Source organism: Sinocyclocheilus anshuiensis, unplaced genomic scaffold, assembly GCF_001515605.1.
Source record: "Sinocyclocheilus anshuiensis isolate Anshui unplaced genomic scaffold, SAMN03320099.WGS_v1.1 scaffold2043, whole genome shotgun sequence".
NCBI classification, from domain to species: Eukaryota; Metazoa; Chordata; class Actinopteri; order Cypriniformes; family Cyprinidae; genus Sinocyclocheilus; species Sinocyclocheilus anshuiensis.
The window spans coordinates 68,503-83,096 of NW_015548419.1; the positions used below are offsets into that span (position 1 = coordinate 68,503).

The 14,594-nt window shown below is 39.7% G+C and overlaps 1 protein-coding gene across 3 annotated transcripts in view; it reads left to right on the forward strand.

The window, feature by feature from the left end:
- The window catches only part of LOC107656743 (disheveled-associated activator of morphogenesis 2-like), an 82,138-nt gene that overhangs the window by 38,488 nt on the left and 29,056 nt on the right, over positions 1–14,594 (forward strand). For all 3 annotated transcript variants that reach the window (XM_016444682.1, XM_016444684.1, XM_016444683.1), the window contains exons 4-5: positions 5,414–5,488; positions 7,949–8,043. In XM_016444682.1, coding sequence (XP_016300168.1) covers positions 5,414–5,488; positions 7,949–8,043 — 170 coding nt within the window. The remainder of the gene's footprint in view (positions 1–5,413; positions 5,489–7,948; positions 8,044–14,594) is intronic.

Genomic DNA, 14,594 nt, shown 5'->3' on the forward strand with positions numbered 1-14,594 from the left:
TGCACACACGAGGGACGAGGAGACGCTGGAGAATATGTTGACAAGACTTTATTTGCACCAAGGAACAAAGGGAGACGAACACAGGAAGACGTTCACAGCGGACAGAGAACTTGGGACTGAGAACACTTTTTATACACACACACAGGAGGAGGGGATGACGAGACACACCTGGGAGCAATGAAACATCATGGGGAACACCTGGGACAAATTAAACATGGGAAAGGAACACCTGGGGAGCAAGACACAGACAAAACATGGAACAGAGTCTGACAGTTTGGATTACTGTCATCACATTCGCATTTTGACAGCTGGACCGTCAAGGAAGTCTTCAGGTTCAGCCAAAAATGCTCCAAATCTCCATAAAAACTTGAGTGCAATCTGAGGGATGAAACAGTTTTCAAACAAAACCACAGAAATCAGAGACATGGAGAAACATTTCAGCAAATGCACAAACTCAGAGGTCACCCTGGCCATAGTGAGATTGAATTTTACTCAGAGAATGGGCTTCCAAAGGCAGCCAAACCCCACCTTAGTTCAATATGTGAGAAGACATGAAAGCAAAATTTGCTCTCCAGAATCCACAACACACTTCTCAAAAAGAGAACCCAATGTACCTTGTATTAATGTGTAGTGTAGAGTCATGGAAGGGCCACTCATAAGAAATAATCATATCCAGATATAGCCATAGAGCCAGTCAACATTTCCGCTATTGCTCACACCCACGTGTTGATATTTATTTTTGTTAATTTGTCATTACTCATTGATGTTATGTAATTTCATTAGCTGGACAATATGAATATTAAAAGTTAGATAATGTTTATAATTTTGAATACCCGTGTCAGTGAGTTTCAGCATCTCTGTCTGTTCAAGTCAATTTTGCAGTATTAAAATTTCCCACAAATGAATGATGCAATGCGTAACTGCATGCAGTAAAATACACCAAAATATTATACAGTTTTGTATGTTTTCATAATCAATTCCCCCCCCACACACACACACAAAAAACAAGAAAATAGTTAATAAAATACTAAAAACCTAAGTTGACCACTCTTAGAGATATTATCACAGTGGAACACTTCATGAAAATCATGGAAACAAATTCCAATAGTGCTGGTTGTGTGCTGAAAAAAAAATTCCTGAACAAAGCTAAATAAAAGAAAAGGATTCTAGACGTTTGTGTTTGGTTTTCTTCTCTAAACTGTGTTTGACCCATACTGGGAATATGCTGGCCAAAATCGTGTTTATTATTGTTACCTCCTCTGTTGCTCCTTTGATAGTACAAATATTGACACACAGGTGGAGCAGTTCACTACTGTGCTGACCTTAAGCCGAGCATGCCTGTTCTCTCTATCACTTTTTATTTGTTCCGGACATGGAAATTAGAGCATTGTAATAACCTTCTTGAGCTGATCAGGGTAAATGTTTTGAGCAACGTGACATGATTTGCGACTGCATTGCAGATGATAAGAATGTGAAACCTTTAAACTGAGTATTCTGGTTGAAACAATACGTTTAGCTCAGAAAAACACATCAGAAGATTGAGGTCCAGGCCAAGCTGTTGTGCTGAGTTCCAGCATTGTTCTACTGTGGTGTTGAACACTTACCACTGAGAGGAAAGTTGCGAATCCGATTGCAAGTTATACACCCTAGGTTGTTGTTGTTTTGTCTGGCTTGACAGTGTGTTGTGGTGTGTAGTACACAAAGCTCTGTGCTGAAGGTTCAACATTTATGATAAGTGCCATCTTAGACATTTCATGTCTCTCTGTTGCACAGGAAAGCATGTTTCATGTGAAATGTAAAAGTTAAAACCCTTGCGAGATCCAATCAAACAGCTTAGTGGTAGGAAAATTGAATTCAAAAAGAATGCTGTTTCATTACTTTACTTTTGCAGCCAACCATCACAGAACACAACCCACAATTACTGTAGGAAGGCAGCAGGAAAAATCAGTTCATGTTTACCATAGCAATTAAATTACCTGATAAACATTTACCAAGATAAGATGGGCTCAGATTGACCCCATGTTAGTGACACAAGAAACTGAACTGAATGATATGATCTGTGGTGATTAAAACTAAAATATTTAAACTGAAAACACAATCAGAATGCAATACACAAGGAAGTCATCATATTGTTAAAAACAAAGACTAATCCAGACTTCAGGCTCCAAAGAGCCATGACTACATTTTTTACAGTTTGCCAGTCTGCTCTGTAAACAGGGATCTAGTCACTTAAGTTATTTGGAAATAAACAATTTCAGTTGGCCTGGTTAATACTGACACAGTTTAGATGTGTGCCAAGCCATCAGATCACTGTGGCTTGGCACATCCCCTGAGGGAGGAATGCAATGCAAAGTTGATTATTTTTCGTGTCATTAATTAATTGATACAATGCTGTGAACAAATAAATCAAGAACCTAGAATCCCAGACACATTCTTTTGAAATAAATCAAGCTAATACCTTAATTAATTAAATCAAGCTAATATTTAATTAATATTAGATGTACTAATTATTCAAATGTCTACGGAATGTTATTACAGATTGCCTAATCCACTGGTCATGTTGATCTTGTATAAACACTAATATTCTGCATAAAAAATATATACCTACACTGTAAAAAATGCTGGGTTAAATAAAACCCAGCGCTGGGTGAAATATGGACAAGCCCAGCTATTGGGTTGTTTTGACCCAGTGGTTGGGTGGAATGTTTAACCCAACCTTCTGGGTAGTCAACCACTGGGTCAAAACAACCCAATAGCTGGGTTTGTCCATATTTTACCCAGTGCTGGGTTGTATTTAACCCAGCATTTTTTAGAGTGTAACTACAGTATTTGTTACTAGAAAACATATTTGGAGTTTTCCATTATTTTTGTAGACATTTTCTAGACAATGTCAGTTTAAATATCACTATTACCCATCATAAACCAGTGCTTAAAATGTTTTGTCCTATCAACCATTTGCTGACTGATCGAAAAGCATAATTTGCTGTCAGTCTGAAATGGCATGAAATGCAGTTACAAACATATGTAGTGAAGAAAATAGCTTGAGTGGAAATGACAGCTGAACCTGTGATTGTCACGGTCACTCGGGGAAGGAAGGAACGAGGAACGGGGAGACACTGAAAAACGTTCAGAACTTGACTTTAATTCGAGAAACAATGAGATACCGAACACAGGAACATCAGGATGACATTTAACAGCCAACAGAACACACTGGGAAACACAGGGTTTAAAAGCTCAGAAACTAATGGGACACACCTGGGAGCAAATGAACTAATTAATGAAACACAAATTATAACCAATGAGGACAGGACACAGGAAGAACCAAATAAGGGCAAAACAGAACATACACGTGACAGATCGCCCCCCTCCCGGACGGTGCGTCCTGCGCCGTAACAGTACCATCGGGGAGGGGAGGGTGGGCACCCTGGAGTCTGGTGCAGGACTGGAACAGGGCGGAGACAAGGGAAGCCTCCAGGGCGGGTCAAGAGGCCATGGCGGAGCAGGCAGTTCAGGTTGCCATGGCGGAGCTGGGAGCTCAGGGAGCCATGGCGGAGCAGAGAGCTCAGGGAGCCATGGTGGATCAGGGGACTCAGGAGGCCATGGCGGATCCTCCGTGGCCTTAGCTGGCTCGGCCATGGGTATATGCCCCCCCAAAACTTTTCTTGGGGAAAACTAGGAATCCTGGGCGGCGCTCTGGAGGAGTGGGCACTTGAGGGCGCTCTGGAGGGGATTCAGGGACTGGAGCCCTCACTGGGCTAAACTTGGGAACAGGAGCCCTCACTGGGCTAAACTCGGAATCAGGAGCCCTCCCTGGGCTTAACCAGGGATCAGAAGCCCTCCCTGGGCTTAACTAGGGATCAGGAGCCCATCCTGGGCTAAACGAGGAATCGGGAGCCCTTCCTGGGATAAACGAGGAATCAGGGAAGTGCTTACGAGGTGCTGGCACTGGAGGGAGCTCTGGAGGAGCAGGCACAGCAAGGAACTTTCGAGGTGCGGGCACTGGAGCGAGTTCTGGGGCTGGAGCCGACGCTGGAGCGAGCTCTGGGCGGGAGTGAGCCACGACCAACAGGCTTGACTTTGAAGTGGCCAGCGGTCTTGGCACAAAAACGGCCGGTGGGCTTGCCACAGGAACTTCGGAACTAGACTTCGGAACTGCTGGCGGGCTGGAGAAAGCCGTGGCCAGCAGGCTTGACTGAGGAACGGAGGGGTCCCGGATCGGGATCGGAGGCTCTCCAGACACCGGATGACTGCCTCCTTCCAGTCGAGGTTGGTGGTGTCTGGGAGCTCCGCGGAGCGACGGTAAGTAATCCCGATCCGGAAAAGCGTCACAAGGGTTTCTCCCTCGAGGGAGCTGGCGAGGGCAAGCGGCACGAACGGCCTAGCGTAGACGATCGGGTCGGGGTTCGCCTGAGCTACAGCGATGAACCTCGCTAGTTCCTCTGTGTGAGCAGGGAGAAACGAACGGGAAAACAAAATGCTTTTAAAAACCTGAAAATAAACACGAGGAGAAGAGGCGCCGCTCACTTTCAGTTCTGTCACGGTCACTCGGGGAAGGAAGGAATGAGGAGACGCTGGAGAACATTCAGAACTTGACTTTAATTTGAGAAACAAGGAGATACCGAACACAGGAACATCAGGATGACATTCAACAGCCGACAGAACACACTGGGAAACACAGGGTTTAAAAGCTCAGAAACTAATGGGACACACCTGGGAGCAAATGAACTAATTAATGAAACACAGCTGGACACAAATGATAACCAATGAGGACCGGACACAGGAAGAACCAAATAAGGGCAAAACAGAACATACACGTGACAGTGATATGAAGCATGAAAAATCAAACAATCATTCAAATACTGAATCAGTTAAATATATAGAGTGTGTCATAATTCTTAATTTGTAGTAAATTGTGGTAGATTAATAAATCCACATTTTATTAATAGCATTTTATTTTTTGTATTTAAACAGGTCTTTTGTTAAAATCTAAATCTAAATAAACATGAAAAGCATTATAGATAACAACATTATTATTTGAATTTTGTTTATTAATTTTGAACCACCAAACAATCAGATATTGTTTTAAATATCCAAATATTGTATCAGCTCACAGATTCTGTTGTGGCGGTTTACAACTAAAAGGTCTGGTGGACTGATTGGACAACAAATAAACAAATCTGTTGCTGTGGTCTACTGAACAATCATTTATCAGACACATTTACTTATAGTACCCTTATTATAGGGACACAAGTCATGCCTACAGGGACAATGGTGATAAACGTACACCCTTTCAACCCTTAGTATTAGCTTATTACCCTTCAGTTATTCAAAAGTGATACACACAGTTATTTGCGAAAATCATGTGTTTCTTAAAAAAGAATCTAAATGACTTTACCCTGTGTTCATTTCTTAGGAACAAGAGGACCGCAACAAGCTTGCTACCAGCTGGCCTGATTACTATATTGACCGCATCAACTCCATGGCAGCTGTAAGTACTTGCTTTATTACCTTTATGTTTCTAATATGCAACATGTTCAAGAGACACAGTTTCACACATCTAATACTGTATATTGATACACATGCAGCTGTTTACATTCACAGACATAACCGGCTGTTTATGTGAATTTTGTGTTTATGACAGTTGACACAAAAGAGCTGTTTCCTTGTGCATGCACTTTGTGTGTGCGCGCTCAGAAAACCATATTTCAGAAGTTTAAACTGATAAGGTTTTTTAAACGCAAAGAATAAACTTTTCATGATAAGGAAGAACTGCAAAGTCATGTGAGTGTGAACCTTATAGAGATGATAATCATAATTGATCAGATGCTTTATTTGTTGCGTGAGCTGCCAAGTACAGCCCTCTTCTGGAAAAGGGGGCGGGGAGAAGTATTTTACAGTGGCCGAGAAGTGCAAAACAAATCACAATTCTGAAAACAAAATAACAAATTACAAACGCAAATCCAAATCTAAAAAACAAAATAACAATTCAGAAAACACAACAGCAATTATGAAAACATTATAACAAGTCAGAAAGCACAACAACAAATTGGAAAACAAAATAACAAGTCAGAAAACACAAGGACAAATCGGACAAAACGGAAGAGGTAGGTATAGTTTGAGAATGGATTACTTACTGCTGACTGTACGAGATATCTGTCAAACAAGGTATACAGGAAGTACAGCAGACTAGTGGTAAATAATTTGGAGATGTTCGTAAAGTAGCTCAGTATAAATAAGTATTACTCTAACTGTGGAATAAAATATGACGTGCTTCCAAATTTCAGTGGTTCATGCGGAAAAAATCTCAAGGTTTTGAAAGAGACACAAAAGAAAACAGCCATGTCAATTAACATTACGGGTAGCCTAGATAGTGATAATATATCTAGAACGTGTCTTGCCGCTGTGATGTGATGTGATGCACTGTGACCATTTCAACGGACCGTTTCCTCAGAAGTTTTTTTATATTTTCATTTAAAAAAATATGCATGGACGTTTCTAACACTGTACTCTGTGTTTTATTACCTTTGAATCAGATTATAAGATAGTTGACGCTAATGCGAGGGTGTTCTAATACAGCATCTGGGAGTGTTGGTAAATTTGACATAGTTCTCTTCTGACTGCCTGTCACAATCACCACCTGGAGTGCCCATGAGCTCCACCAGTGGGCACTCCATTCCTGACTTTTACCATTCACCCAGGACTCCATTTCCCATAATCCTTTGCCCGGACTCATCTGCACTCATCATCAGTTGCAGTCACCTGTCTCTCATAACCTCATCAGTCTCACACTATAAGAATGGCACACAAACACTATCACATCGCGGAAGTCTGTAATGTTTCCCAGTCTTCTGTGTTTCCTTGCCTTGCCTTGCCTTGCCTTGCCTTGCCTTGCCTTTGTTTTCTTTGATCTTGGACTGTTTTCTGGTTTGTTATTGTTTGCTGCCTGCCCTGCCCTTTGCCTGTTGCTGGATTACCCTTTTGGATTACCTTGTGTGCTACTGTTTGCTGGTGTTTTGAGCCTGCCTGTCTAACTACGTCTTAATAATAAAGCCTGCATTTGGATCCACATCTCCGTCGTCGCGCCTCCTACGTTACACTGCCGTTATCAGTATTTTTTTTTTCTAACTATGTCTTAATAATAAAGCCTGCATTTGGACCCACACCTCCGTCGTCACGCCTATCGTGGCATTTTTCTTTTGCTATTTGGGCAAATGGGAATGCAAATAAAAGAAGGCAGAGGTATGTTCAATTGTTTTTTTTTTTTTTATGTGGTGTGGAGAGAATATACAGTATGTATTTAAAGAGGAGAATATAAATATAAAATATCAAGCGTTCAACAGTCTTTTTATTAGGAAAATTGAACTGGAATTAAGATACATAGTTCATAGCCTACATAGTTCAAAAACTCTTTTGGATCACCAGAAATATAGAAGATAAAATATAGTTTTTTTCATAAAATAAGTTTGTCTCATAACAGCTGTACACAAAGCAGTGCGGCTTTCATAAACGTTACCTTATCAGGCATTATTCAGGCATTATATTTAAGATGAAATGAAAATGACATTGAAACTTTTCTGAAGACAGATTATTAGCTACCATTCTATTTGGTGGATCACCAGTCACATATGTCATCAGGTTGTGGCTACAGTGTCCAATAAAGTGATGCCATTTTTCAAAAAGGTTTTTCTGAGTCATCGTTTCACATTGTTACAAGGTTCTGCGATGTAATGCAAATAGATCAAGTGTAATAAAATGTACTTAAGTTTTTATTTTGGGTGTTTACTTCCCACTAGCCTGAAAGACATTATGGAAGCAAAATAGCCCAAAATCTCAAAATTGACCGTTAGACTGGACATGGTTTATAGCTTTTCTGAAGCATGCCTGACCTGCCATGATCACTTTTATTTGTTTAAAAGTAAAAGTTTGACAAAAATCACTTGTATTTCAGATGCAGACACTATTTGCTTTTGAGGAAGAGGAAATGGAGATGAGAAACAAGGTGGTAGAGGATCTAAAGACAGCCCTCCGGACTCAACCAATGAGGTAAGAGAACTTAATTCTTTATATTGATCCATAATTCTGATTTCCAGTTCAAGGAGTCAAAAGTGAATACCCTGATTTAAAAGAGCTGCTCTCAGCAAACTAATTCCGGCTTGGATTATATGGGAAGTGCACTTTTCTACAGATTAGGATGTCTCTGCCATCTGTGAGGATTGGCATGGAGGCGAACATTACTGCATTCATCTTTGTCTGTGACTGTCTGATACTGGTTGATCACTACTTCTGAACACATTTAAGTGCTGTGTATCATTCATTTAGCTGAAACAGTGACTGACTGCTTCCTGTATTCAGTCCTGGGCCTTTTTGTACATAAAAACAGTCAGAATGAGACACCAGTATCTTTTTTCCCTTCAAAGATTAACTTATCTTTGAAATATATTTCATTGCCAAGCCCATGCTGTCTTTAGACCATTAGTCTTGAGTCTCTTTCATCACTGCTGGCAAACAGAACCAGAGCTTTTTTCTCTGAGTCACAAAGAAAAATGTCTAAGCTGTCAGTCACACTGTACCCAGTCGTCTAGACATATAAGGCAACTTAAACGGGACTGACTGTTAAAATAACTGCTTCCACATTGCCATAGATGAGGGACCATATGGACCATGCACTTCAGTTTTTTTGTGGTCAGTTTTGTCACTTAATGTTAGATGGTTTATATTTGTGATCTTGGTTCTTTAGAGAGATAAATTGCAGTGTCATCTGAGTGACCCCAGCAGTGCAAATTCAACAACTGCTTTGAGTGAAGTAAGGGGCCGTTTACATGACAACGTTTTCAGCCAAAAACTGGAAACCTTTTATGTGTTTTGCCTGTTCGTTCACAGGACAACGGCATTTTGGGGACTGAAAACGCATAATTTTGCAAACGGGTTTCAAAGTGCAAGTTTTTGAAAACACCACCCTTATTGTTTCCATGTAAACACCCAATACGGGAATCTTTGAAAATGGTGACGTCATGCATGTGCGTAGTACATGTTAGGTATGTAGATAATACAGCGTTTTTGGCAGTTTTCACGAATATGTGTAAATGCGAATCGTTTTGAAAACGTTGTCATATATACGTGAAACTTTTTAAAAACGCAAGGGAAAAGCTTTTCCGACTACATCGTTGTAGTGTAAATGTAGCCTAAGATGGACACAACTCAAGCAGCCTGCAATTTAAAAGCAATCAAAAAATTATTGGCTATAAATAGAAGTAACCCATGAATTTTTATGACAAGTTCTTCAAGAGCAGCTAGCTGGGTCTCGGATGTAATCCACTAATGGATGTAAATGTGGCTTTGAGGCTTGAAGGTATTTTTTGCACCTCATCAGTGCCAGTGCAGGAATTACTTTAAATGAGCAGAAGTAAATTAAAATATTGAATATCCAGTTTACGTAGTAGTGAAATGTATTAAATACAAGTCAGCCCGAGTGCCAACTTTTTTCATACAATTTTAAGTGTTTATTTCAATTATACTGTTTTTGCAGTTGTAGCTTTATTACCATCAGCTAATTTATGGCTTTAGGAGTAATTTTACACTGTTCTAACAAGTGCCATAATTAGATGATGTAACATCCACATCTGTCATGCAGTAACCGACTTTTTTCCAATATGGAAAATGGTGCAAACACTGCCCACATGAAAACTCAAGCAAACATTATTTGCGATGTTATTACAGCCTTTTGAAGACCAGATCATTTGCAACAATCTGACGTAACCTACAGTAGTAAAAAGAGGTAAAAGCTCTCTTTGCGGATCAGGTTCACAGGTAAAAAAAAAAAAAAGTTACAGTTAGCACTGTACAGATGTTTACTGCTGTCAAATAATTTTCTGGAACAATGTCACTCCATATTTGCTTCACAATCTCTTGAATGTTTTCATTAATATCAAAACAGGTACAGAGGAATTTTTAACTACTGTAGCTAATGTAAGATAATAAGAAAATAGTAAGATCCTCTGTTTTATTAACATTTGTTAGCCCTTATTTAATACTTCTCAAGTTGTGATGTAAAGGCTATTTTTTAAAACATAAAAAAATACAAAATCCTGCCCCAACTTCCTGTTAAACAGGAAATTTGTCAACAGAGGGGAAAAAGGACATGCCAAAGTCTGTGCTAATGTGTGGTAATACTATTCAAATCTTGTGTGTCTCATTTTATCATTGTTTAATGATCTAGGACAGGGGTGCCCAAACTCGGTCCTGGAGGGCCGGTGTCCTGCAGAGTTTAGCTCCAACTTGCCTCAACACACCTCAGGACAGGTTTGAGAACCAATGCTCTATACCAGGGGTGGCGAACGTCGGTCCTGGAGAGCGTCGGTCCCTCCGGTCCTGGACCGGAGTTCGCCACCCCTGCTCTATACCACTCCTGGAGAGCCACAGCCCTGCAGAGTTCAGCTCCAACTCTAATTAAAACTCACCTGCCTGTAGCTTTCTAGTAACCCTTCAGACCTTGATTAGCTTGTTCAGGTGTGTTTGATTAGGGTTGAAGCAAAACTCTGCAGGGTTGCGGCTCTCCAGGACCGACGTTCGCCACCCCTGCTCTATACACTTGCTATCTTTGCTCAGTAGACAGTTAGCCTGCTGAGACAAAAGTATCATTCATTACTTAGTGCATACAATCTGCCACTTACAGTTAATAACACTGAAAGCAGGAAGATAAATGCGGCACCATGATGATTTGTCTCCGACAGCTCAGTACTATAGGTCATTTTTATGCGTGCCATGAACACACAAGTTACTTAATCTGTTATGCATTTTGAGTTGAGTGAGATGAGTTTGAGAAGACAGCAGTGTCGTCCTGGCCACTTCAGTCCCTATGCCATCCTTCTAATTTTTCTTCTTACTGCCCAACTTTTTGTGTACTTTGCTAGTGAAGGAATTACATACTTGTGAGTTTAGCATGTTGAGCTGAGTATGTAGAAAGTAGTGCTGTCAAACGATTAATCGCATACAAAATAAAAGTTTTTGTTTAATTGATATAATATATAAATATTTTAAATGTATAAACTTAACATATTAAATTTCTCTTAAATATATACATGCATGTGTGTGCATTTATATATACATAATAAATATACACAGTACACACACATATTATGTAAACAACAACTTTTATTTTGGATGAGATTAATCGTGATTAATCATTTGACAGCACTAGTAGGAAGTAAATTATGTATATAGTTAGTAATGTAAAATGTCTTCATACCTGTTCCCCATGATACTCTTTCAGACACTTAACCTCACACTGTTTATGCATGTAAACATTACTAAGTGGTGCATACATTAATTAACTGGTTTGGCTTCTTGACATATAATTCAGTTTTGTATTTGTATTTGTATTACACTGCCATCTCACAGCAAAAAAGTCCTCCAAATATCCTTTTTTGGATATTGTCTTCAAGTTTGATGTGCTCAACCTTGTTTTTTTTTTTAGTCCACATTCTGGAAGGAGTGTGCAGATGGCAAGCTTTTCTTAATTTGGCCCCACGACACAGGGCCTCTGTCTTCACACCGCTGGTCAGCCAACACAAAATGTCACTCCAAAGCAAGATAGGTTTCACAACATCCTCCCGAAGACCCTGAACCTCTCACCACCACAATGAGGGGCTCAGATCGGGAAGAGTACTTGTGTCAAGTCAGTGAGAGATATGGCGGCAACATGTCTATTGATCTTTTGAATTACTGAGGTAGTACTTCTGCACCTTTAAGAGGGTGATTAAAATTTGTAATTTATGACATGGAAAATGTGATCTAACTAAACTCACTGTGGTTCAGTTTAGGTCACTGGAAAGTATGTTCAGCTTAAGGAATGTTTTTAGCTATGTTTGGACAAAAATGCCTTATTATTCTGAGGATGAAATGTCAGTGGGGTTTCAATAAAGAAACAGCCACCTTCTTCCCCCTCTTCTGCAGTTTGTGTAAATAATCTGACGTCCTCTCTCTCATCATAACCAAATATTAAGTTTCAAAATACTGATGATATGACCTCAAAGAGGTCCAAGTATGTGAAACTCAACTCTTTTTTTCACATTTGTCGAATGCTTTAATGGAAATTGCACCCTGGAATGCTTTAAGCGTTTGGACGGATTTGTGTTTTTCTCTCTGTGCTGTGAGAAGTGTAGTAGCTAGGTCCATTGAGCATCAGTGACTGAAGGAAAATAGAGTAAAGTGCAAGAGATAGCTTTAGGCAGCTCAGAAGTCATCCTGTGAGGCATGGTTTGTGTTGGCAATGGTTTAAAGGGACAATGAACTACCCCACCTGTGCCCCCTACATGCTCAGCTTCCAGGGTAATTTACACACTCCTGGCTGCTCTTTCCAGATTGGTGAACTGTAACTGATACGCAATACTGCACACGTGCATGCTTTTGTTCACATTTAGTCTGGCTGAGTGTGACTGGGAACAGGTCAGTAAGGCACTTTATCAAGGCTCAGCTGGCTTCATTTTATTGCTTATTTTACTGCTCATGTTATGATTATCCCATATGCTCACTAAAGACTTTACAATCACTTTTTAAGACCAGATAAACCTAAAGCACCTAAATAGCTTTAACCTTTTAAACCATCAGATCTAGTGTTTCATATGACATCTTTCCAATCTATTTTTTTTTTTTTACTTAAGTTCAGCAGTCAAGGGGGCTTGGGCCCTGGTGACACATCTGGACCATGTGTCAAAGCGGCTAACGCATATGAGTGCACTTTCTGATTTGTAGCGTCCCATTCAGTTGTTCCCTCTGAAACTTTCTACAACTTGTGTTTTTTCTTTCCTTTTTTATAGCCTTGGAAGCTATTGTGTGTCACTCCAGTGGTTTTAGAGAAAGTAGCGTTTGCGCAGTTCACTTAATACCAGGATGCTGTCAACATTCTACACATGTTTCAATCTGGCATTAGTGCTTTGCATAGTACTGAGTCAGCATTGCTTAAGGTTACAGATGACATTGTTATCCATTGATTCTGGGTCATCTGTCATCTTGATATTGTTAGATTTAAGTACTACATTTGACACTATCAATCACATTATTCCTTAAAAATGATTAAAATTAGTGCAGGGACAGTACCTTGGTCATAAACCGATTTAAAAGTCCCCATGGGGGGAAAACGTGTTCTGGGGTTGCGTAGTTGCATTACAATGCTTTACAATGGTTTGCTTCCAATTTAAAGGGTTGGACTGTCACTGTTAATATTGTATTGGGTAATTTAGCTCACCATCAGCTCCAGTCTCTTGTGTTGTTCCGCAGGTATCCATTCTGGGGCCTCTTTAGTTTTCCCTCTACATGCTTCACTTAGGTTCTGTTTTTCAAAAACAGAAAAACAAAAAAAACCGGGAAACAGTTTTTCATTAGATCATCTCTCTTCATGCCTTGATGAGGTGGATGGCAAATAATTTCCTACAGCTGAATGAAATTAAAACTGAAGTGCTTCTGCTAGGTCCTGATGCCACTAATGACTCCATTAAAAGACAGTTTGGCTCCTTAAGTAACAACCTACACAGTCATGCAAAAAATCTTGCAGTTCATCTTGATCCTCAGCTCCAATTTGACAAGCATGTAAATGCTTTAATAAAGAGTGGCTACTTCCAGCTTAGATCTGTGGCAAAAGTAAAACACTTCCTTTCTAGTAAGGTCCTTGAAATCATGATTTATGCACTTATTTATTTCACTATCATATATATTCTATAATTATACTAATTGCTACTAATACATATCAATTCTAATATTTCTCATAGTAAAGCACTTTGGATCAACTACTGTTGTTTAAAATTGTGCTCTTAAGTAGAGTTTGACTGGACTCCCTAAAGTGTCGCTGAGACCCTGAGCAGTAAGTCCTGCTTCACTAACATCTGCACCTCCACAGCACAGGAAAATGCTAATGAATGCACAGGGTCACGGAGACTGTGTTCAGGGGTTCATAATGGAATTATCAGATGTGGGACTGGAACTAGCTGACCTCTTCAAGGAATCAGGAAACAGCACCTCAATAAACAAATGTGGATTTTATGCAGCAAAGACAGTGTTCTACAAAAGTTGAGACAGAATATTCAAGTAAAAGCCTCAGAACAGATCACACATATTATGACTTAACACCCACTTTTTATGTAAGCAGCCTTGCTTGCCACCATGGATGTATTATTCAAACCCTGTTCCGGAATGTGAGTTTCTTGGCTGAAAAAGAGTGTCAGTTCAGAAGGGAGTATTTTCCACATTGGAATAATATGAATAAAAGTTCATGTGAAATTTTAAACTAGAATCATGAAATGAAAGAACAAAGAAAGAAGGTAATAGCATCATCAAGAAAGGTTTTATTAATATTTAAAATTTGAGACCACAATGAAAGCATGTACGTGTGTTTGAATGAGATCTGGGAGAATCACTGTTTCATGAACTATTGATAAATGTGAGATTAATGATTCCAAACATCATTTCGGACTGAGGAGAGCCATATTGTATACATTTCAAATGACCCTTTACAACACCATGGTACTAAATATATACAGGTGCATCTCAATAAATTAGAATGTCGTGGAAAAGTTCATTTATTTCAGTAATTCAACTCAAAT